This window comes from Bombina bombina, chromosome 7 (assembly GCF_027579735.1).
Source record: "Bombina bombina isolate aBomBom1 chromosome 7, aBomBom1.pri, whole genome shotgun sequence".
NCBI classification, from domain to species: domain Eukaryota; kingdom Metazoa; phylum Chordata; class Amphibia; order Anura; family Bombinatoridae; genus Bombina; species Bombina bombina.
Genome location: NC_069505.1, coordinates 501360869 through 501382765, shown reverse-complemented (window position 1 = coordinate 501382765; position 21897 = coordinate 501360869). Strand labels below are relative to the sequence as shown.

General features: G+C 39.2%; 1 protein-coding gene across 1 annotated transcript in view; it reads right to left on the bottom strand.

The window, feature by feature from the left end:
- Nucleotides 1-547: 547 nt before the first annotated feature.
- Nucleotides 548-21897, bottom strand: part of LOC128666881 (cytochrome P450 2G1-like) — a 58211-nt gene continuing 36861 nt past the window's right edge. Inside the window, exons 7-10 of the mRNA XM_053721687.1 lie at nucleotides 18392-18533; nucleotides 15117-15304; nucleotides 856-997; nucleotides 548-743 (exon numbers count right to left, since the gene is read on the bottom strand). Coding sequence (XP_053577662.1) covers nucleotides 562-743; nucleotides 856-997; nucleotides 15117-15304; nucleotides 18392-18533 — 654 coding nt within the window. The 3' untranslated portion in view covers nucleotides 548-561. The remainder of the gene's footprint in view (nucleotides 744-855; nucleotides 998-15116; nucleotides 15305-18391; nucleotides 18534-21897) is intronic.

The following is a 21897-nucleotide window of genomic DNA, read 5'->3' as shown; positions in this document are numbered from 1 at the left end:
AAATGAATAGGGCAACAAACAAAAGCACTCTCAGGTCTTGTTAATAGTGGGTCATAAACCAGTGTTTATTGACGTTTCGGGGGTTCACACAAACTCTGTGTGAACCCTGAAACTTCAATAAACACTGGATTATGACCCACTATTAACAAGACCTGAGAGTGCTTTCGTTTGTTGCCCTATATATACTGTATATATATATATATATATATATATATATATATATATATATATATATATATATTAACCATGGACGTATAATACCAGCACAAAAATATAAGCGCTATGAATTGTGCACTAAATTGCTTGCATTTTTGCACTCCACTAATCTGAACAATAGATTTATGCAAAAAATACTCTAGAACAGTATTTTACACTTTTATGTAAATTTGAAATATTTGATAATACATTTATTTTATCTTAATTTATAATAGGGACAAATATGATATTATTTCATAAGTAATAAAGTCTATAGTTACAGACATCAGTGAATTATGATAAAATATATAGGTAAACATCGAAAATGTATTGGAAAGGACATTATTTTGTAAGTTGACAAAAATATTATCGAGCAATGAAAGAGAGTTGAAAAGATATGGGGTGATTTACAAATCCAGTAAATTTTGGTGCGACTTCATCATCACTAAACTTTTTCTCTGAGGTTAAGGTGAAGTTTTGCAGGATGATGGTGAGGAATAGAAAGAGCTCTATGAGAGCGAGTCCCTCCCCGGGACATCTCCGCTTCCCTGTAAAAATATAATAAAGTTATTTGCTAGAAGCTTTATGATGACCATAGTAAATAAAATAAAAACCCATCGGTTCTCTGCAGTGGATAAATATCCTGATGAAGGTTATTACCTGCAGAAAAAGCCATCATAGCTTCATTCTCCTTGAATTGACCATTCTCATCTAGGAAGTGGTTGGGGTTGAATTTGTACGGTGTAGAGAATTGGCTGGGATCACGGTGAACAGTACAGAGCAATGGATAGACATCAATGCCCTTAAGAAGTAATACAAAAAAGAACTTTAGCTAATTATTAAACATATAGCAAAATTAGATACTTCTGAAGTATTGGAATATATCTATAAAGAAAAATATTATTTGGTCATTTTTTTTTCTCTCCAAGAAATATTTTTCTAGCTTTTTGATTAGTGACAAATTCCTCTGGTCCAAATGCATATATGAACTTACATAGAAGCATACATTTTTACTGATAAGAACCATAGGCCCATCAAGTCTACTTATATCATTCTAGAGATATGGAGCTCAATGTACAAAACAGTGGATGCATATGTGAGTCTGCTTTCTGCAATGTGAGTAACAGCAGTCATCTAACACATCTGTTCATGGTGACTGTCAGGCCCTGCTCTTGTTTGATTGGTCACTTGAGCTCAAGGGGTGGTGTTGCACGAGAATGCCCTTGTGTAATGGTATTTCCAGGCAGTGTACACTGCTGTTTGCCATGAAGGAAAAGGGAACAAGTTGCCAAGCCGGTACACCTGTTCGTACCCCTTTAATACATAGTGCCTATGATCTCAAGGACTTTACAATATATTCAAGATAAACCCTAATTAACTTGCAGTGGGTTTGCCAGGGAACACTAGTACCCTCAAGGTGCCCCCAAGTGTGATTGGCTCTTGTTTTGCAGCCAACAATTTTTGCAGGCTCCCTCCACCTGGCCTGTCCACTACATGCTCCACTCCCACATACAGACTTCCTGTCCCATCTCTACAATTGCATCACCACCCGTAAAATGTTTGATAGCCACCAGGAAGTGCCCCCCTTCCTTGAGATGTCAGTGCCAACTAGTGATCTGTAAAGTAGCATAGGAACTTTAATATTCTTGCTGCTGATACTTCTACCTATACAACCAAGCATTCTATTAGTCTTACTTGCTGCAATAATTACCAAAACCAAGCATACTACCAGCCTTAATCGCTGCAATAATTACCAAAACCAAGCATTCTACTAGCCTTAATCACTGCAATAATTACCAAAACCAATCATTCTACTAGCCTTAATCACTGCAATAATTACCAAAACCAATCATTCTACTAGCCTTAATCGTTACGATAATTACCAAAACCAAGCATTCTACTAGCCTTAATCGCTGCAATAATTACCAAAACCAAGCATTCTATCAGCCTTAATCGCTGCAATAATTACCAAAACCAATCATTCTACTAGCCTTAATCGTTACAATAATTACCAAAACTAAGCATTCTACTAACCTTAATCACTGCAATAATGACCAAAACCAAGCATTCTACCAGCCTGAATCGCTGCAATAATTACCAAAACCAAGCATTCTACTAGCCTTAATCGCTGCAATAATTACCAAAACCAAGCATTCTACCAGCCTTATTTGCTGCAATAATTACCAAAACCAAGCATTCTACTAGCCTTAATCGCTGCAATAATTACCAAAACCAATCATTCTACTAGCCTTAATCACTGCAATAATTACCAAAACCAAGCATTCTACTAGCCTTAATCACTGCAATAATTACCAAAACCAAGCATTCTACTAGCCTTAATCGCTGCAATAATTACCAAAACCAAGCATTCTACTAGCCTTAATCGCTGCAATAATTACCAAAACCAATCATTCTACTAGCCTTAATCGCTGCAATAATTACCAAAACCAATCATTCTACTAGCCTTAATCGCTTCAATAATTACCAAAACCAAGCATTCTTCCAGCCTTAATCGCTGCAATAATTACCAATTTCAAGCATTCTACCAGCCTTATTTGCTGCAATAATTACCAAAACCAATCATTCTACTAGCCTTAATCGCTGCAATAATTACCAAAACCAATCATTCTACTAGCCTTAATCGCTGCAATAATTACCAAAACCAATCATTCTACTAGCCTTAATCACTGCAATAATTACCAAAACCAAGCATTCTACTAGCCTTAATCGCTGCAATAATTACCAAAACCAAGCATTCTACTAGCCTTAATCACTGCAATAATTACCAAAACCAGGCATTCTACTAGCCTTAATCGCTGCAATAATTACCAAAACCAAGCATTCTACTAGCCTTAATCGCTGCAATAATTACCAAAACCAATCATTCTACTAGCCTTAATCGCTGCAATAATTACCAAAACCAATCATTCTACTAGCCTTAATCGCTTCAATAATTACCAAAACCAAGCATTCTTCCAGCCTTAATCGCTGCAATAATTACCAAATCCAAGCATTCTACCAGCCTTATTTGCTGCAATAATTACCAAAACCAATCATTCTACTAGCCTTAATCGCTGCAATAATTACCAAAACCAATCATTCTACTAGCCTTAATCGCTGCAATAATTACCAAAACCAAGCATTCTACTAGCCTTAATCGCTGCAATAATTACCAAAACCAAGCATTCTACTAGCCTTAATCGCTGCAATAATTACCAAAACCAATCATTCTACTAGCCTTAATCGCTGCAATAATTACCAAAACCAAGCATTCTACTAGCCTTAATCACTGCAATAATTACCAAAACCAAGCATTCTACTAGCCTTAATCGCTGCAATAATTACCAAAACCAAGCATTCTACTAGCCTTAATCGCTGCAATAATTACCAAAACCAATCATTCTACTAGCCTTAATCGCTGCAATAATTACCAAAACCAATCATTCTACTAGCCTTAATCGCTTCAATAATTACCAAAACCAAGCATTCTTCCAGCCTTAATCGTGCAATAATTACCAAATCCAAGCATTCTACTAGCCTTAATCACTGCAATAATTACCAAAACCAAGCATTCTACTAGCCTTAATCACTGCAATAATTACCAAAACCAATCATTCTACTAGCCTTAATCGCTGCAATAATTATCAAAACCGAGCATTCTACTAGCCTTAATCGCTGCAATAATTAACAAAGATGTTTTTGAAAGTACAATGACATGTCTTGATGGATCATGTTTCTCCTACAATAACGATTCTTATATTGTAAAAGTGTCAGTTTTTACATTTCCTAAATTCTGGCTAGGTAAACATTTGCCTTTTTATTTAGGAAATTATATAACAGTTTGTATGTGATACAATGTTTTATATCTGTTCCTATGAGTGATTACATGACATATACAGTCTCCTCACATCTCAGTATGTAGAATTACTGGTTATATGACTGTTTTATATATGAAAAAAATATTGGATATATATATATATATATATATATACATCACTTCTATATTGAATGGACATGAAACCCAAAATATTTCATGATTCAAACACAGCATAGAATTTTAAACAACTTTCCAATTTACTACTATTATCTAGATATGTGCATGGCGAAAAAATTCGGTTCAGTTTGGATCGATTTGGAATTTTTCGAATTTTGGTTCGGATCGATTCGAATTCAGAAAATTTTGAATCGATTCGTTTCGGATTCATTCGGATTCGAAGAAATTCGGCTGGATTCGGTTCGATTCGGAAATTCGGAATTTCGGTAAGTGTTAGGTGGGATTAGACTAGTATTATGTACTGTATATTAGGTGTAACCCATAGCAGAGTGATATAATCTAATATACTGTACAATACTAGTGTAATCCATGGCCATCCGAATTTACCGAATAAATCAGAACTAATTCGGATTTATTCGGTAAATTCAGCAGTATTTTAATTCGGAAATTTGGTTCGATCCGAATCTCCGAATTTTCCGAATTTCTGAATCGATCTGAAACGAATTGCACATATCTACTATTATCTAATTTGCTTTGTTTTCTTGGTATCCTTTATGGAAAAGCATATCTATAGATAGTGGAGTACACCTAGCGCCTACTAAATAAGACCTCTGGCTTTGATAATTTGACACCTAGTTGTCAAAATGGAAAGATGAAACTAATAAGGTATACCAAAGCGCCAACTATACGAAGGCTGGGTCTGGACCTAATGCAATATTATCAAACGATTACAATAAACAATTTATTGAGTACACAAATAAGTTAAAAACATGGATCCATGTATAAACAATCAAATTTATACAACAATATTAGCTAAATGTGTTCAAATAGTAACTTATATAAATGTAAATAATAGTCCAAAAAATAGTCCAACAGTGAAAACTTAATAGAAAAAATAATCCAACAATAAATTATAATAAGTAGTGTGTCTCTTTAAGAAAAAACAATAATCCTGAAATTGTGCTTACCAGTCGATGCGTTTCGGTCACAAAGAGACCTTTATCAAAACACACAGTTAAAGGTCTTACTCAGAGCCTTACACATTAGTCACTATTGGCAATATTTAGGAGCATTGCATAGAATCGAGAACATTATTGGTTAGATAATATTATATAACTGACTAATATATTTCACCTATTATGTGTATGTGGTAAACACAAAGTTGATTTTTTGTTGTGAGCCTTATACTTAATTTGGAATTTTTTAGGAATATTTTTTAAAAGCAAAGACCTAGATTTGGAGTTTGGCGTTAGCCGTGAAAACCAGCGTTAGAGGCTCCTAACGCTGGTTTTAGGCTACCGCCGGTATTTGGAGTCACTCAAAATAGGGTCTAACGCTCACTTTTCAGCCGCGACTTTTCCATACCGCAGATCCCCTTACGTCAAATACAATTCCTACAAATAAATACAATTAAATAAACTAGCTAAAGTACAAAAAATAAAAAAGAACTAAGTTACAAAAAATAAAAAAATATTTACAAACATAAGAAAAATATTACAACAATTTTAAACTAATTACACCTACTCTAAGCCCCCTAATAAAATAACAAAGCCCCCCAAAATAAAAAAATGCCCTACCCTATTCTAAATTACTAAAGTTCAAAGCTCTTTAACCTTACCAGCCCTGAACAGGGCCCTTTGTGGGGCATGCCCCAAGAAGTTCAGCTCTTTTGCCTGTAAAAAAAAACATACAATACCCCCCCAACATTACAACCCACCACCCACATACCCCTAATCTAACCCAAACCCCCCTTAAATAAACCTAACACTAAGCCCCTGAAGATCTTCCTACCTTATCTTCACCCTGCCAGGTTCACCGATCCGTCCTGAAGAGCTCCTCCGATGTCCTGATCCAAGCCCAAGCGGGGGGCTGAAGAGGTCCATGATCCGGCTGAAGTCTTCATCCAAGCGGGAGCTGAAGAGGTCCATGATCCGGATGAAGTCTTCATCCAAGCGGGAGCTGAAGAGGTCCATGATCCGGATGAAGTCTTCATCCAAGCGGGAGCTGAAGAGGTCCATGATCCGGATGAAGTCTTCTATCAACTGCATCTTCAATCTTCTTTCTTCCGGATCCATCTTGCAGACCTCCGACGCGGAACATCCTCTTCTCCCAACGCCTACTAGCCGAATGACGGTTCCTTTAAGGGACGTCATCCAAGATGGCGTCCCTCGAATTCCGATCGGAATTAAGGTAGGAATATTCTGATTGGCTGATGGAATCAGCCAATCAGAATCAAGTTCAATCCGATTGGCTGATCCAATCAGCCAATCAGATTGAGCTTGCATTCTATTGGCTGATCGGATGAAGACTTCATCCGGATCATGGACCTCTTCAGCTCCCGCTTGGATGAAGACTTCAGCCGGATCATGGACCTCTTCAGCCCCCCGCTTGGGCTTGGATCAGGACATCGGAGGAGCTCTTCAGGACGGATCGGTGAACCTGGCAGGGTGAAGATAAGGTAGGAAGATCTTCATGGGCTTAGTGTTAGGTTTATTTAAGGGGGGTTTGGGTTAGATTAGGGGTATGTGGGTGGTGGGTTGTAATGTTGGGGGGGGGGTATTGTATGTTTTTTTTTACAGGCAAAAGAGCTGAACTTCTTGGGGCATGCCCCGCAAAGGGCCCTGTTCAGGGCTGGTAAGGTTAAAGAGCTTTGAACTTTAGTAATTTAGAATAGGGTAGGGCATTTTTTTATTTTGGGGGGCTTTGTTATTTTATTAGGGGGCTTAGAGTAGGTGTAATTAGTTTAAAATTGTTGTAATATTTTTCTTATGTTTGTAAATATTTTTTTATTTTTTGTAACTTAGTTCTTTTTTATTTGTTGTACTTTAGCTAGTTTATTTAATTGTATTTATTTGTAGGAATTGTATTTAATTAATTTATTGATAGTGTAGTGTTAGGTTTAATTGTAACTTAGGTTAGTATTTATTTTACAGGTAATTTTGTAATTATTTTAACTATTTTAGCTATTAAATAGTTCTTAACTATTTAATAGCTATTGTACCTGGTTAAAATAAATACAAAGTTACCTGTAAAATAAATATTAATCCTAAAATAGCTATAATATAATTATAATTTATATTGTAGCTATATTAGGATTTATTTTACAGGTAAGTATTTATCTTTAAATAGGAATAATTTATTAAATAAGAGTTAATTAATTTCGTTAGATGTAAATTATATTTAACTTAGGGGGGTGTTAGTGTTAGGGTTAGACTTAGCTTTAGGGGTTAATACATTTATTAGAGTAGCGGTTAGCTCCAGTCAGCAGATTAGGGGTTAATAATTGAAGTTAGGTGTCGGCGATGTTAGGGAGGGCAGATTAGGGGTTAATACTATTTATTATAGGGTTAGTGAGACGGATTAGGGGTTAATAACTTTATTATAGTAGCGCTCAGGTACGCTCGGCAGATTAGGGGTTAATAAGTGTAGGCGACGTTGTGGGGGGCAGATTAGGGGTTAATAAATATAATATAGGGGTCGGCAATGTTAGGGAAGCAGATTAGGGGTACATAGGGATAATGTAAGTAGTGGCGGTTTACGGAGCAGCAGATTAGGGGTTAATAATAATATGCAGGGGTCAGCGATAGCGGGGGCGGCAGATTAGGGGTTAATAAGTGTAAGGTTAGGGGTGTTTAGACTCGGGGTACATGTTAGAGTGTTAAGTGCAGACGTAGGAAGGGTTACCGCATAGCAAACAATGGGGCTGCGTTAGGAGCTGAACGCGGCTTTTTTGCAGGTGTTTGGTGTTTAGTTTTTTTTCAGCTCAAACAGCTCCATTGTTTCCTATGGGGGAATCGTGCACGAGCACGTTTTTGAGGCTGGCCGCTTGCGTAAGCAACTCTGGTATCGAGAGTTGAAGCTGCGTTAAATATGCTCTATGCTCCTTTTTTGGAGCCTAACGCAGCCATTCTGTGGACTCTCAATACCAGAGTTATTTTTATGGTGCGGCCAGAAAAAAGCCGGCGTTAGTTTTTCGGGTCGTTACCGACAAAACTCCAAATCTAGCCGAATGTTTGCACTATTTTAAATCCCATATCTGCTATTTAACTATTTGTTTTAATTATTCATTTAGCTATTATTGCTGTATAAATTTGTGTATGTGTATGTGGTAAACACAAAGTTGAATTTCTGTTGTGAGCCTTATACTAAATTTGGAATTTTTTAGGAATATTTTTAAGAGAAATGTTTGCACAATTTTAAATATATCTGTTACATAACTATTTGTTTTAATTATTCATTTAGCTATTATTGTTGTATAAATTTGATTGTTTATACATGGATCCATGTTTTTAACTTATTTGTGTACTCAATTAATTGTTTATTGTAATCGTTTGATAATATTGCATTAGGTCCAGACCCAGCCTTCGTATAGTTGGCGCTTTGGTATACCTTATTAGGAAAAGCACATCTAGATAGGCTCAAGAGAGGGGAGCTAGCTGCTGATTGGTGGCTGCAGAAAAATGCTTCTTGTTATTGGCCTACCAAGGTGTTCAACTAACTCACACGTAGTGTATTTATGTTCCTTCAATAAAGAATACCAAGATAATTAAGCACCATTGCTAATAGAAGTAAATTGGAAAGTTGTTTATAATTGTATGCTCTATATGAATCTTGAAAGAGAAGATTTGGGTTTCATGTCCCTTTAAGGAGTAATAAGTTGTCAGTATTTTTTCCCTGTTGTATTTGCCATGTGCTGCTGGCAGCCATTTTACTCACCGCTCTTCCTGACTATGGTGCATTGTGGGGGATGCTGCTCAATTCCTGCACTTCCTTTTGTGGCCAGACTGGTGTGCATCATCCATGTGAGACAGAATGCAGTCTCAGAATTGTGATGTCATCACTTATTATTTAAAGGGCCTCTGTTCAGTATGCTTTGCCTTTGCGTTGTCTCAGACCTGTTTGTGAGAGTTCCTGTGTATTACCTGGCTGCCTGATGTCATTCCGTGTTCCTGATCCCTGGCTTGTTCCTGACTCTGCTGTTTTCCTTGTTCCTGATTCCAGCTCGTCTGACTATTCGCTTTGGCTCCTGACTCGGCTCGTCTGACTACCAGCTCTAGTTTTGATTCCTGGCTTGTTATTTGACTTGTGGAATTTTTATTATTTTTTGCTATTAATAATGGTGTGATTATTTTTGCACTTCTTGTCTCAGTCTGATTCCTGTCACCCTGAAATTACGCAAAGGCCATGAATCCTGATGGTGCTAATAATCCACCTTTACCTGCCATCATTTCCAGGATAGATGTACAGGATAACCGTTTGGATCAATTTGCACTAGCCCTGCAAACCCTGATGACTCGCACTGCACATTTGGACCAAAGTGTCCCACAAGTTATGGCTGCTCCTGTTTCCACTGCTGCACCTATACCTACCAGGAGCATGTCCGGTTTTGCACCTCTACCTCAGCAATATGGAGGCGATCCTATTCAGTGCAGAGGGTTTTTTAACCAGGCGTTTCCCTCTGACAGAGCTAAGGTGGGATTTCTCATCTCGTTACTCTCTAAAACAGCTCTTGCCTGGGCTAATCCCTTGTGGGAGACTAATAAACCTGTGATTTCAAATTACCCTGAATTTGTGGCCTCCTTTCGAAGGGTATTTGATGTTCCGGCTTGCTCCTCCTCTGCTGCTAAACAACTCATGTCCATTCAGCAAGGTACAAGATCTGTTGCTCAGTATGCTATAGAGTTCCGTACGCTTGCCGCAGAGGTAGGTTGGAACAATGAAGCCCTTGTTGCTGCCTTCTTTCATGGGCTCTGTGATGCGATTAAAGACGAAGTTGCTGCCAGAGATTTACCAGAGGATCTCGAGGCATTGGTGTCTTTTTTGATCCTAATTGACATCAGACTCAGAGAGAGGCCCTCTTTCAAGGAGCACTTGCAAAAGCCTCCTGTTCCGTTGTCTCCTACGTGTTCGTTCCCACCCATGCCTCCCTCTCCTCCCATGCCTCCTGGTCCTGAGTCACCAGGTACTGCTGAGCTGATGCAGCTGGGATTCACGCACCTCTCCGAGGCGGAGAGGGCCTTTAGGAAGAGGGAGGGGCTCTGCCTCTATTGTGGGTTACAGGGCCATCTTTTGAAGTCTTGTCCTACATGGCCGGGAAACGCTCACACCTAAGGTCCTGTCGAGGGCAGACCTTGGGTGGTTTATCCTCGTCCCCGGAACCGCTTAAGGAGAAACCTTTGGTCATGGTTGTCCTTTCCTGGGTGGACTCCTCCATAGTCACCCAGGCTCTTGTTGACTCCAGTGCTGCGGGCTATTTCATTGACAGTGCTTTTGTATCAAACCACTCCATTCCTGTTTTGTCTTGGTCCGTTCCGCTTGCTATTGAGGCCATTGATGGCAGGCCCCTTCAGCCCGCACTTGTTACTCATGAAACTGCTCCGTTGTCCATGGCTGTTGGGGCTCTCCATTTTGAAACCCTCCAGTTCCAGGTGATAAACTCTCCACATTTTCCCGTTGTTCTGGGTTATCCCTGGCTCCAAAAGCACATTCCCAGTCTCGACTGTCTTCAGAAACCAGTTAAAGTCTTGTGCACTTCTTCAGTTTCTCAATTGCCAGAGGAGTACCAAGAGTTCCTAGATGTGTTTGACAAGGTGCGTGCCAGTACGTTGCCTACTAAGCGGTCTTACGATTGTGCCATAGACCTGCAACCTGGAGCCATTCCTCCTTGGGGCCGGTTGTACCCTCTGTCTGTTGCAGAGAATTGTGCTATGGAGGAGTATGTTGCCGATGCTCTGTCATGGGGGGGTCATCCGCAAATCCTGCTCTCCTGTAGGGGCTGGCTTCTTCTTTGTGAAGAAAAACGGTGGCGAGTTAAGACCATGTATCGATTATAGGGGTCTTAATTGTCTTACCATTAAGAATGCTTACCCTATTCCACTTATTACGGAACTCTTTGACCGCCTCAAGGGAGCTACGGTGTTTACTAAACTTGATTTGAGAGGAGCGTACAATCTCGTAAGGATTAAGGAGAGCCATGAATGGAAAACAGCATTTAACACCAGGAGCGGGCATTATGAGTATCTTGTAATGCCCTTTGGCCTATGTAATGCTCCTGCTGTTTTTCAGGAATTTATTAATGATGTCCTACGAGATATGTTGCAACAGTGTGTTGTGGTGTACTTAGACGAAATCCTCATACACTCACCCACACTTGAGGCTCATCGTTCTGATGTTACACGGGTTCTTCAGAGACTACGTGAGAACGGCCTGTTTTGTAAACTCGAGAAATGTGAGTTCCATCAGACTCAAGTAACCTTCCTAAGTTATGTTATCTCCGTTGCAGGGTTCTATCATGGATCCTGACAAGTTATCTGCAGTTCTGCAGTGGCCTCGCCCAGTTGGTCTTCGGTCTATTTAACATTTTTTGAGGTTCGCCAATTACTATAGAAAGTTTATTAAAAACTTTTCTTCCTTGGTCAAACCTATCACAGACATGACCCGTAAAGAGAATGATCCACTCCATTGGTCACCTATTGCCATTAAGGCCTTTGATAGTCTTAAGACTGCCTTTGCTGCCGCTCCAGTTCTGGCTCATCCTAACCCTGTCCTGCCTTTTGTTCTTGAGGTTGATGCGTCTGAGACTGGAGTAGGTGCCCTCTTGTCTCAACGTCCTACACCTGACGGTTCCTTGCATCTGTGTGGTTTCTTCTCTAAGAAATTGTCTCCAGTGGAGTGCAATTATGAAATTGGCAACAGGGAATTACTGGCCATAATTTTGGCACTTAAGGAATGGAGGCATCTTCTCGAGGGTACTAGTGTGCCAGTGCTCATTATTACTGACCACAAGAATTTAACTTATCTATCTGAAGCAAAACGTTTGACGCCCTGACAGGCCATATGGACGCTATTTCTGTCTCGGTTTAATTATGTGGTCTCCTACCTGCCTGGTAGTAAGAATGTTAGGGCTGATGCCCTCTCAACAATTTTCACCTCTGTCCAAGGAGGAGTCTGTACCTACTCCTGTTATACCTCCTGACCATATTTTAGCTACCATACGTACTAATTTGACTTCTCCCTTGGGGGAGGAGATCCTGGCTGCACAAACCAATACTCCTCCTGAGAAACCTAGTGGTAAGTGTTTTGTTCTTGAGAATCTTCGAACTAAACCTTTGCACACTTACCACTATCCTAAAGCCGCAGGTCACCAAGCAAGAAGCAAATGATTTGGTCTGTCACTCGACAATTCTGGTGGCCAGGTCTTCGTTCTGATGTTGCTGCGTATGTTGCCTCCTGCTCAGTTTGTGCACAGAATAAGACTCCTCGACATCTTCCTGTGAGTCTTCTTCAACCAATTGCTAATGGTGAGCGTCCTTGGACACATCTTTCCATGGACTTCATTGTCGAGCTCCCTGTTTCCAATGGCAATACTGTTATCCTTATAGTGGTTGACCGGTTTTTTTCTAAAATGTCACATTGCATTCCCTTGATGAAGCTGCCTACCGCTCAGGAGCTTGCTTCAATTTTTGCCTGGGAGGTCTTCCATTTACATGGGTTACCCAAGGAGATAGTGTCGGACCGGGGTAGCCAGTTTGTCTCCAGATTGTGGCGTTCTTTTAGTGCTCAAATGGGGATCCAGCTTTCCTTCTCCTCAGCATATCACCCTCAATCCAATGGGGCTGCGGAACGGTCTAATCAAGCTCTGAAACAGTTCCTCCATTGCTATGTCTCAATCACCACAATAATTGGTCTGAACTGTTACCTTGGGCAGAGTTTGCTCGTAATAGTGCTATTAATGCTTCCTCCAAGTTATCCCCGTTCATGGTGAGATATGGGTTTCAACCATCCTTATTGCCCGATTCATTCATGTCTCAGGGTATTCCGGCTTTGGAGGAGCATCTCCGGCAACTCCATTCCACGTGGGTGCAAATTCAGGATTGCCTTCATCGTTCTATGCAGCGCCAAAAGTTCCAGGCTGATCGTAGGCATCTGCCCGGAACTTCCTACCAGGTTGGTGAGAGAGTTTTGCTGTCCTCCCGCAACTTGAACCTTCATGTGCCTTCCAATAAATTGGCTCCCTGTTATGTTGGTCCGTTTCGAATACTCTGACGGGTTAATCCTGTGGCCTACGCTCTTGACCTTCCTCCTGCTATGCGCATCTCCAATGTTTTTCATGTCTCCCTCTTGAAACCATTGGTTTGTAATTGGTTTACCACTGTGTTGCCTTGTCCACATCCTATCTTTGTTGATAACCATGAGGAGTATGAGGTCAGCAGCATTATTGACTCTCGTATGTCCAGGGGCCGTGTACAGTATTTGGTTCACTGGAGAGGCTACGGTCCGGAGGAGCGTTCTTGGGTTCCCTCCTCTGATGTTCATGCTCCCGCCCTCCTCCGTGCCTTCCATGCCCATTTCCCCAATAAGCCTTTTGCGGGGGAGGGGTCGTTGTACTGTCAGGGTTTTTTCCCTGTTGTATTTGCCATGTGCTGCTGGCAGCTATTTTACTCACCTCTCTTCCTGACTATGGTGCATTGTGGGGGATGCTGCTCAATTCCTGCACTTCCTTTTATGGCCAGACTGGTGTGCATCATCCATGTGAGACAGGATGCAGTCTCAGAATTGTTATGTCATCACTTATTATTTAAAGGCCACTGTTCAGTATGCTTTGCCTTTGCGTTGTCTCAGACCTGTTTGTGAGAGTTCCTGTGTATTACCTGGCTGCCTGACGTCATTCCTGGTTCCTGATCCCTGGCTTGTTCCTGACTCTGCTGTTTTCCTTGTTCCTGATTCCGGCTCGTCTGACTATTCGCTTTTGCTGCTGACTCGGCTCGTCTGACTACCAGCTCTGGTTTTGATTCCTGGCTTGTTATTTGAATTGTGGACTTTTTATTATGTTTTGTTATTAATAAAGGTGTGATTATTTTTGCACTTCTTGTCTCAGTCTGATTCTTGGCACCCTGACATAAGTTTATTTACATTGATGCATATAAGATTACTGGCTATACAACTGCACATTTTATATTTAATTACATGCTATATACTTGACCCTGCTGGCTACAGAATATCATTAGCTGCTTTGCCTTTACCTTCTTGCCTGAAAACCTGTTTATGAACATTCATGCTTCACTGGATTGTGCCTATTGGAAATAACTACAGTGTATCCACTTGATTCCTAAATATATGTGTATGAACCTATTTAATTTATCAGACTGTGCTTATTGGAAACTGGTATTGTGAAACCTCTATTGCTTATTGTACTGTACGCTAAGCCATCTGCAAACGTTTACCAGTTTGTTTAAGCATTGCAGTACCTCTTGTTCTAGGTTCCCTGTTTTCAACTCACTGTCTGACCATAAATTACCGGATTGCTACAGAATTACAGCACTTCTTGTTCCAGTTACCTTGTTTGTTATTTACTGCAATGAACTTATATCATTTAAATATGACTTCCCCTGCATTAAACTTTGGTGAGTAAGAATCCAGCCTCCAGATGATGTGTTTTCTATGGTCTACAACATCTAATGTAACAGGGTTTGTTCCCCTTATAGTTGTGTTTAGATTCTTTGACAACTTAAGCTGAGGGTCCAATATCAAGATTATACAAGTTTACTGTTAAATCTTGACATTAAAAGACATATGAATGTGATAGTATTGGCTTTATCTGCCTTATTTATCTGAGGTAATTAGCTTCCTACTAGCTTTTTGTAGTTATAACTGATGTCTATATGCATGATAATAAATTTTTTAATACTAAATATATAAATATACTGTTTATAAAAGATTCTGGCCATCTGTATGTAGGTTTACAGGACACTATATACAACGTATCTATTTGTGTGGGCTTGATGACTATATATTTGCCCACTACTTCTATGAGAATATGTATGCAGCATTATCTGGCATAATGTGTGAGAAACATTTGAACTGGTAGCTCCATTAGATTTTATTGGTATTATCTGGAAACCCAGGCACATCTTTGACATAATTTTACCTTGGGTATAGTATATCCTCGGAACTGGACATCTTTTGTCACTGAATGTGTGCTATTCAGGGGAGAAATATCAGCAAATCTCTGGACTTCATTGATCACGGCTTCTGTATAAGGCATCTGGCTCCGGTCAGACAGCAGTGGAAGTCTATTTCTTCCGATCACCTGATCAATTTCCTCATGAAGTTTGGCTGCAATGTACAATATTATTGGTCAACATTTTGCAATATGATGACTAGACCTCATAGACAAAAATTTCTGAGCATGGAGAGAAATCTGGCAAAATATTGTTTTTCTTTGTTTTTAGCATTAAAGAGTAACATATGTGTCTTTCTTTCTGTGGCCGGACTGTTATCCGACGGACATTTGTCCGACTGACATTTGTGCGACAGATAATAATTCGTCATACAAATGTCAATCGGATAGCAGTCCGGCCACAACCAAATGTGTCTGATTCTACTCACGCATTCTGTCTGTGAACCGTAAAAAGTATGTCCTGGGGTGTGGGACCCATGGTTAGGTTCCCAGAGGCACTGTTTAGAACAGAACTCTCTGAATCGTATCTGCCCTCGGCCGAATGTACGTCCACTCGGAATATAGTCTCTCTGACATATGTCTGATGGACAAAATGTGCTTTGGCATTCTGCCACAGAACCCTCTCTATTACAAACAGAACCCTGCATTGCAACATAAACTGCCCTCAAACTAAATGTACCGTTCTACTTCAGTACTGATCAGACATTTTAGATAATTTCACCAGACCAAAGAGTTTTAGAGAATCAGGTTGTAAATCTGATAGTTTTGTCATTTTATGCATAAAGACCACTACTGCAATGTTATGTTTTTTTAATTTCATCTCATTTTTAGATTTTTGGCATTGCTTAACTGCTTTGTGACAGTGAGGCATGTGTAAATAGAGTGCTCTTGCTGAGACCTGCACTCCTACAGCTCTGGAAGTCATTGCAACATTTTGTGCCTAAATACTGTAGTTTAGGATGCCTGATACACTACAGCCATATTTTTGGAACATGTGGTAAGGTAAATATAAGAATATATACATAAGAAATGTGCCTTTTTTTTTTGGATGAATGCACTGTCTTTACGAAAATTTGATTTTCCTTTCATTTGAATGAAACAAAAATCAGAAAGGATGCACCAATGAAAATAAAGAAAATGAAAAAATACTGACGAAAAATTGCCAGTATCCATTTGTTTGCTTATAATTTTTTAAGCGCTTAATACTTACCTTAATGTGCTCTCCATGCTCTTGAGAGCATATTAACCCCTTTCCACCATTAGGACATTCCATGCCATCCTAACTGCAAGGAGGGTGTGCTTAGCATCATATGCACTTTCCATGACCAGATCCCATCATTGAAATCACGCGATCGCATGGACAATTGTGTGATTTTAATTTGTTTATATCAGAACTTTGTTCAGATGAAGACAAATTATACCGGGCAGGAAAGGATTAAGGAAAGTATTATAGCTACAGGTAGCTTTGAATCATTTACATTTGTTTTAACAAGACACAAACCAAATAGTGCAGCCAATGATATTTGGGGGAAATGAATTTGCCAAAATATTTGTTTTACGATAATTTCTTACAAAATTAAAATTTCTTCCCTGCACATCTTTAATATACATTATAAGGAATAGATGTTTCAAAGGAATATTCCAAAACTGACAGTCAATCAGAAATGAGAAAATCATAATACATTGATTAATTGTTGCTAATGAATGTCTAATGTGTTTTTGCTTAGAGGCTGTTACTCTACTAAAGGTATAGCTGAATATATTCCATGTGTGAAACCAACCCTTGTCAACATGTGTAAACAAATGTAAGTACAGTTGTAATCAACATTTTTCAACCCCATTGCAAATCAGGTTTATTGTCAAAATGTACAGACTTTCAGCTGTTTGCAATGAACAAATCAAACAAAAGCAATTTAAATAGCTCAACAAAAGATATGCCTCAACTGGTTTCCCAAAATTCTATTGAAAATGCAACGTTTAATGAACTCTGCAGTCTCAAGATTTATCAAGCCCCTCATGGCAAGCATCTTTAGTGCTTAGCAGTGCACCCTTTTGCTGTTATGACCTGCTGCAAATGAGATGCAGAGCCAGACACCAGCTTCTGGCAGTGTTCCTGAGGAATCTTAGCCCATTCCTCATGGGCAATGGTTTCCAGATCAGTAATGTTCATGGATTTGCGTTCTGCAACCCCTTTCATCAAATTCCATCAGAGATTTTCTATAGGTTTCAAGTAAGGTGACTGATGGCCACTGTAGAATTTTCCAGGACTTCTTCTGCAACCAAGCCTTGGTGGAATTTGAGGTATACTTGGGATCATAGTCCTGTTGTTGGAAGATCCAATGACACCTAAGATTCAGCTTCCTCACAGACGGCATGACTTTTTCTCCTAGGATTTCCTGATACTTCAATGAATCCATCTTGCCTTCCACACGCTGCAGGTTTCCGGTGCCAGAGGATGCAAAGCGGCCCTAGAGCATCAGCGACCCACCACCATGCTTAACTGTTGGCAGATTGTTGGCAGAGTGTTCTTTTCAGCGTATGCTTCATTCTTCCTCGTTCCACAGAACAGAATAAGAATCCCCAAACTTCTGTGGCTTATTTATATGATTTCGAGCATATTGGAGCCAGTAGTTGTAACAGTAGTTGTAACAGTAGTTGTACTTTTGGGTCAGTAGTCGTGTACATCTACGGTCTTGCAGTTCTGTCATGGAAGCCTTCTGCGTTTAGTACCTTACTGTGCAAACTGAAATCTGCCTTTTTGCCACCAAGTCTAGCTGCAGGTTTTTTGCAGTGACTCAAACTGTGCTTCTAACAGTGTGTCTAGGAACATTCAGTGCCTTCATAATCTTTTTGAATCCTGTTCCTTGTTTGTGAAAGGCCATGATCTCTTCTCTTAGCCTTTTGGACCATTCTTTTGACTTAGGCAACTAATGAAGCCCTTGATTAGTTGCATCAGGTGTGCTTGAGACAACACCTGTTTTGCATTTTTGTGCTGTTGTGAGGGATTCTATTCAGGGGGTTGAATAATTTTGAGATTGCAGAATTCATTAAAAGTTGCATTTTCAGTTGAATCTGGTGAAACCACTTGAAGCATTTGTTGTGTTGAGCTATTTCAATTGTTTTTGTTTGATTTGTTCATTGCAAACAGCTGAAACATGTTTCATAGATTATTAGACAAATGTCTGTCATAGGATTCTAAGTATAACTTCCAAGTTTTAGGGCTCTTGTAAACATTGACCTACCTTGTACCTCAGGATATGTCAGTAATATTAAGAGTGCGTGCCTCAGTGTGATATCAACAGTATTTGTAGCACCAAGAACCAGATTGTGAACTGATATCAATAAATTTCTCATGGTGAACTCTGTGTTAGGATTGTGTTTTTCCTGTACAGGACACAAAGAAAATCCTAATTTATATACAAACAATAAAACAGAAGTTATTGGTTTTTACCTTTAATATAATATTGCCTTTTCCTAGTGCCCCAGGTGTTTATATGAGATGCCTCAGAGCCGTCATTAGAACTCAACTACCTTTTTTGCAATCTGGGGGCCCCCATCCGCTCCTACCCCGGCGATTGGGCCTGCATAGTGACAGGCATCGCCGAGGCTTCCCGTTACGTGCGGTGACGTGATGACATCACTGCGCAACTTTAAAATTGTCAATACAAAGTATAGGGAAAGGGGGCATGCTGCTTAGAAACCTGTATCTCAGGGATCTGAGCAGCTACAGACCCCCAAGACCGACCATTGGGGGTCTGGGGGAAACATTTCCAATGGTATAAGTCTTGGGGATCTGGGGGAAAAATAAAAAAGGAAAAACATTTTTTTTTTGAAAATAGTAAAAAACAGAAAAATATTAAATTCAGCTTAGCACTCAAAGGGTTAAAAAATGTAGCCAATCATAGACTCATATACAAAAATACTATAAACTCTTGCACATGCTTAGTAGGAGCTGGTCCCCCAGACACTGTGAATATAAAATCACTGTGCACAATTTGTTATTGGAAGTTAACAAGAATAATTCACTTTTACACCTTGTTAAATGAAGAAATTGTTTATATAAAATATATTTCATTACATTTGTTCTCAATATAATTCATCATATTGCTGTATATAACCCTCCCTTTAACTCTTTCTATTGTTTCATTTAACCCTCCATATAACTCCTATTGCTTCATATAACCTTTCATTATAACTCACCCTATTGCTTTAGTACACCCTTCCCAATAACTTCTTTTATAGTTCCATATATTATCTCCCCATACAGCTTAGCTCTGATTACTTCTTCCATCTTTATAAGGAAACAATCAATATTATTGCTTCATACAACCTCTCATTATAGCTCCTCCTATTGCTCCATATACTCATCCATATAACTCCTCCTATTGCTCCATATAACTCTCCCTATAACTCCTCCTATTGCTCCATATAACTCTCCCTATAACTCCTCTTATTGCTCCATATAACTCTCCCTATATCTCCTCTTATTGCTCCATATAACTCTCCCTATAACTCCTCTTATTGCTCCATATAACCCTCCCTATAAATCATCCTATTGTTCCATATAACTCTCCCTATAAATCCTCCTATTGCTCTATATAACCCCTCCCTATAACTCATATTGCTCCATATAACTCTCCCTATAAATCCTCATATTGCCCCATATAACCCTCCCTATAACTCCTATTGCTCCATATAACTCTCCCTATAACTCCTCCTGTTGCTCCATATACTCATCCATATAACTCCTCCTATTGCTCCATATAACTCTCCCTATAACTCCTCTTATTGCTCCATATAACTCTCCCTATAACTCCTCCTATTGCTCTATATAACCCCTCCCTATAACTCATATTGCTCCATATAACTCTCCCTATAACTCCTCTTATTGCTCCATATAACTCTCCCTATAACTCCTCCTATTGCCCCATATAACTCTCCCTATAAATCCTCCTATTGCTCCATATAACCTCTCCTTATAACTCCTCCTATTGCTTCATATAGAAACTGAAAAGCAGAGGGGCGCTTACGTTCCTGGGTTAAGTCTGTGAGCTGTGAAAAAGCCGGTTGCTCTGTTGAGCAGGAAGTAGATCCACTGTAATAGCGTGTTGCAGGTGTCAGTGATAGTCTGCTTCCTGTGTCACTGTAGTGATGAGCGCTGCCTGAGACAAAGGGGGGTGTATTCTCCAAACACCTCCAGCAGGTAGTAGTCTGTGAAAAGAAAGCAAAGACAGGCGCAGCCCAATTCAAGTGTAGTATTCTTTAATTCAGTGTAAGTGCACACATACAAATGGCTACTTACAAGAGGCACAAATAAAATCTGCATATAAAGGTATCTTTACATCCAAACTGTGTTATGATATAACATACAGCTATGAAACAAACTCTACGCGTTTCGTCTGAGGACGCCCAGACTTTCTCAAGAGATGAAAAATTAGAAGTGTTGCAAGCATGGTGCCTACCGGCTTTATAAAAGGGACCATTAATTGCATGATTAGTTACCAGCCAGTCAGAGTGTGGTGATACTGATTGGCAGGTGAGCTTGTTAAAGCTTTGCATTATTGTATGTTTGAAAAACATATAGGATTTGTTCAGTGTTACCACCTTGAATGCTATAGTAAACATTAAAATATGAACATAGATAAGAAAATAGACAATAAACTTTATGTTAAAAAACCTTGTTTGTTAAAAACTAGAAAGAATCTTAAAAACAATTTGTAGTTGTATACACTAAAATTAAAAATCTGATATTGTGTTTTTTTTTTTTTTTTTTTTTTTTTTTTTTGTGTTTTTTGAAAAAAAATAAAAAAAAAAAAAAAAATGTTTTTTTAAAAATAAAGCTACATGAAAGCTTGCAGGTCTAATTCTAGGTTTAGACCTGATGGTTGCATGGTGTTAAGTTGGTAAATCCACCATGATTCTCTGCGTCTGAGTGTTAGAAGCCTGTTTGGAAATATATTGGGGGGTATCCAGTCTATGACTTGGATTTTAAGGGATGCAGGATTTGAATTATGATGTAATTTGAAATGTTCTGGCACACTGTGTGTCATGAGGCCATTTTTTATATTATTGACATGTTCTCCCAGCCTTGTACGTATATTTCTTTTGGTTCTTCCTATGTAAATCAAATTGCAGCTGCATTTTAGCAAGTAAACTACATAGGTGGTACTGCAGTTGCTCTTATATTTCTGTTTGAATGTAATGTCACCCCCTGAGTTGGTAAAGGTAATCTCTCTATTTACATATTGGCACATGCCACATCTTGATACCCCACATTTGTAGGTGCCGGGTTTTTGTTGTAACCAGTGTGTTTTATCCTTAATTATACCAGGTTTATTGAAGTTACGCAATAAAGTCAGGGCTCCAGAGAAATACAAAACATCCTAAAGAAACACTGGGGTGTTTTAAAGGCAGATCCTATATTGGGCGATGTTTTACCAGATCACCCATTGGTAACTTTCAGAAAAAATATGGATTTTAAAAACATTTTAGCACCCACAAGATTGCGTAACTTCAATAAACCTGGTATAATTAAGGATAAAACACACTGGTTACAACAAAAACCCGGCACCTACAAATGTGGGGTATCAAGATGTGGCATGTGCCAATATGTAAATAGAGAGATTACCTTTACCAACTCAGGGGGTGACATTACATTCAAACAGAAATATAAGAGCAACTGCAGTACCACCTATGTAGTTTACTTGCTAAAATGCAGCTGCAATTTGATTTACATAGGAAGAACCAA